The sequence below is a fragment of the Octopus bimaculoides genome, chromosome 21 (genome assembly GCF_001194135.2).
Source record: "Octopus bimaculoides isolate UCB-OBI-ISO-001 chromosome 21, ASM119413v2, whole genome shotgun sequence".
Classification (NCBI taxonomy): Eukaryota; Metazoa; Mollusca; class Cephalopoda; order Octopoda; family Octopodidae; genus Octopus; species Octopus bimaculoides.
The window spans coordinates 15,713,496-15,717,422 of NC_069001.1; the positions used below are offsets into that span (position 1 = coordinate 15,713,496).

Below are 3,927 nucleotides of genomic sequence, written 5' to 3' on the forward strand. Positions count from 1 at the left end.
TATATATATATATATATATATATGTATATCATACTATGAATCTGCTTACAGAAATGCATAGCCCACCACAATTACTAAAATGTATTGTTATAGAAATAAGCAAAACAGCAAATAAAAAAAAAATGAGGTGAGTTTTGAAAAGTCACCTCAGTAGACACATCTGTACCTATGATGCATCACAATTGTTTGTACAGCATCTCACCAGAAAGGTGCCAGTGCATAATGAGTCAAAACAATTTTAGTGGTTCAGAAATATAGTCACATGAGTTCCATTTTCTTTCTTTTTTATAAACTATGGACACAAAGAAATTCCAATAGTAAATCCAGTTGAATATACCCTTGCAAACAGGCTTGAAACAGCACACTACAAGGTCTATACCCAAATTGATAATATATATACATATCATCATCGTTTAACGTCTGCTTTCCATGCTAGCATGGGTTGGACGATTTGACTGAGGACTGGTGGAGCCCGAAGGCTACACCAGGCTCCAATCTGATTTGGCTAAGTTTTTACAGCTGGATGCCCTTCCTAACACCAACCACTCCGAGAGTGTAGTAGGTGCTGTTACGTGTCACCCGCACATATATATATTTATTTATTTATTACACACACATCTACAAGATATAATGAAAGTCAAGCTTTGTTGGATATATCTTAAAATTACATGAAATGTCTAAATTGTCATTTAAAATAACACAAAACTCAATGAAGCCTGGCATTCTTGGACACCCTCACCATCATTTTCACACCTGCTTTCCATGCCTGGTAAGAGTTGGATGAATCATCATAGCACAAGTATTTTTCATTCTTGAAAATTAGTCAGAAAACCATGTCTCACTCAAAATGCTCCCTATACACACACAATAGCAAAAACCTTTGACTCACCTTTCTTGAAAGTTCCAAAGTGTATACGGTTCACCTGAATTAGTTGTGTTTTCATCAGTAGTTTCAATGGTCTCAGGCAGACTTGAGGAGACAAACGGCTTGGCATCAGGCCGCAGCTGGCTTTGATTGGAGTTTGTTATCACAATGTTTTTGTAACTAGATGGCGCTAAAGAAGAGCTCACCATATAATTGTGTTCATAGGGTGTAGAAGCTGTGGCAGGAATCACCTGAGGTGTGTTCTTTAAAATAAACAAAAACACATTTCTCATCAATTGTAATCAATAAAAGTGATGAAGATTAAAAGAACTGGACAAGGTAAATACAAAGATTCATGGATTCTTAGATCAAAGATTGACGGAATAGTTTGAAAATAAATGTGTCTGCCTGTGCTTGCAAGTGCATGTGTGCATGGAGCATGCACGCATGTTCAAGAGAGAGGTGTATGTGTGCTTAAAAGAAAGAAATACAAAGGCAGAGGGTTTGCATGTATTAAGGGTAAGGTTGAGTGCAAAAACAAGCATGAACTGAGGTACAGTTTTATAAAGTGAGGTACAGTTTACACAAAGTACCCTAGACTGAATAGGAACAATTAAAATAATCAAAATCATTCTAGTAAGGAACCAAAAGTATAATGAGAAATCATAAATTGTGTAGCTCTCTCTCTTCCATTCTGTTTTAAAATGGAACAATGGGATTTGAAAATTTAGTTGTTATCTCTAGCATGTCAAGAGACCATGTAGAGGTTTACTCGTTAGCTCAAAACCTCTTATGTGATGAGAATGGAAGATAATTTAAGTTGCAATAGTTATTGAGAAATTTCAGGCAAATTTTTTATTCCACTTTCAACGAAATCCTAAAAGAGAAAGCCCTCTTACCCCTTCGGCAGTAACTTGCACTGGGCAAGTTGTCTTGTCTTTCACCTTGGTACGAGAAATGGGACCAAACTTTGACACAATTGGTGGATCAAAAGGAATGAAGTCATCATTCTCGCCATGGGAATGTCTGAAAATAAAAAAAACAATAAATGAGAAGATGAAAGACAAAACTAACTAAAACTACCTCCAATATAATAATGTCTTTAGCATTCACAGATAACTACTTCTTCCTCTTTCTTGCACCATCAAATTGTTGGACAACTCTTGGGGGGGACTTCCTTGACAACTGTGTTTTTCATAAAAAAATTCATGAAATCATACAAAATTAGTTCCCCATTGCCTTAAACTATTTTTGTTAATATTATTTTTAGTTCAACCATGTTGTATGTTAATTAGTTCACTTCCCAATCACATGGTTTCAGGTTCAGTCCCACTGCATGGAACCTTGGGCAAGTATCTTCTACTATAGCCCCATGACAGCCAAAACCTTGTGAGTGGATTTGGTAGAGGAAAACTGAAAGAAGCCATTGTAATTTATGTCCTTGTCTTGACATCACGTGATACTTGTAAATGTGCACTGGTACTCCATCAGTTACGATGATGAGGGTTCCAGTTGATCCAAGCAATGGAACAGCCTGCTCATAAAATTAACATGCAAGTGGTTGAGCACTCCACAGGTACATGTATCCTTAATGTAGTTCTCAGGGAGATTCAGTGTGACACAGAATGAGACACAAAATGTGACAAGGATGGCACTTTGAAACACAGGTATTATTCATTTTTGCTGAGTGAACTGAGCAACGTGAAAGTGTTGTGCTCAAAGACACCATGTTGTCAGATATTGAACTCACAACCTTATGATTATGAGTTGAATACCCTTAACTACTTAGCCACACACCTTTACAAATGAATATCAATGTCATGCAAACAGTGTCATTTGTTTCCAATCAATGAAAACATGCCCAGCCTTGAGGAAATATCACCTTACTTGGAAACAACGGCTGGTGACAGGTAAAGTGTCCAACCATAGAAATTCTGCCTGACCCATACATACATGGAAAAGCAGATATTAAAATAAACAGATGCCTTCTTGCTGAATATAACCAATTCTATGAGAGAGAAAGAGGAAAACTGAAGCAGCAGCATCTATTTTTGACTGGCACTTTATCAATCCTAAAAGGATAAAATACAAATTTTGACTCTGGTAGACATTGAACTCAGAGAGCATAGAAAGCCTAAATAAATACTGCAGGATGGCATTCCATTCACTGTTCTAATGATTAATCATTTTGAAGTCTATTACAGACAACACTTGATCCAACAGAATTAATTTTTAATTATTTCTTTTTCATGTTTTTACTTAATGTATCAACTAAATTATGACATCTGAGTACCAAAGGAATTCTGAACTGGAAGCAGTGACAGAATTACAGATGGGAATAAACCCAACTTATTTACACAAACTACACAAACATGCTATTACCATATTCAATGGCATTAAAGACACAGGCATATCGGATACATTCCAATTTTAGCACTGCATAGTCAAAAAGGAAGTGTTTAGTGCATTAAAGCTTGTAATTTAGGCTTATGAGAAGCCAAACTTTGCTCACAGTACCCAGGGTGATTTTCTGAGATTTTTTTTTTTTTTAAGTGCTTTATATGCCGTTAAATACGGTAAATTTTAGACAGTAGCTGAGGTAATGTGAAGATATGACCAACCGTTAAAGGATTAAACACTATTAACCAAGTAGAAATAAGAAAATAATACCTAGCAAAATCTTCTCTCGAATCCTCATAGATATCTTTCTTTGGAGAATCAATATTACTAAATATATTGAACACTGATGAATGGTCCTAAAACAGAAATTGATTTTTGTAAATAAAAGAAACAACACAAAACATATGTATATATACATCACTGATTTTCTGGTAGCTTTGGTTCTAGACTTGTACTGGACTAGCAAAAGTTTTTTTTTTTTTAACATACCCAGGCCTATTCCCCATGTTTTTAGGAGGGGGTAGCCATACACATGCACCAAGCATTCCATTCATTTCACAGCTCAAAGAGGCGAGCCCCATTCTATACTCGGGCCAAGGCATAGAACGTAACCCCCAATATTAGCAGCGGGGCCTAACAGCATATGCTGGTTTACCCCCGCC

The 3,927-nt window shown here is 36.3% G+C and overlaps 1 protein-coding gene across 1 annotated transcript in view; it reads right to left on the reverse strand.

Annotated features, from left to right (window-relative positions):
- Window positions 1–3,927, reverse strand: part of LOC106879064 (roquin-2) — a 93,230-nt gene that overhangs the window by 6,094 nt on the left and 83,209 nt on the right. Inside the window, exons 12-14 of the mRNA XM_052975308.1 lie at window positions 3,536–3,621; window positions 1,765–1,891; window positions 890–1,128 (exon numbers count right to left, since the gene is read on the reverse strand). Coding sequence (XP_052831268.1) covers window positions 890–1,128; window positions 1,765–1,891; window positions 3,536–3,621 — 452 coding nt within the window. The remainder of the gene's footprint in view (window positions 1–889; window positions 1,129–1,764; window positions 1,892–3,535; window positions 3,622–3,927) is intronic.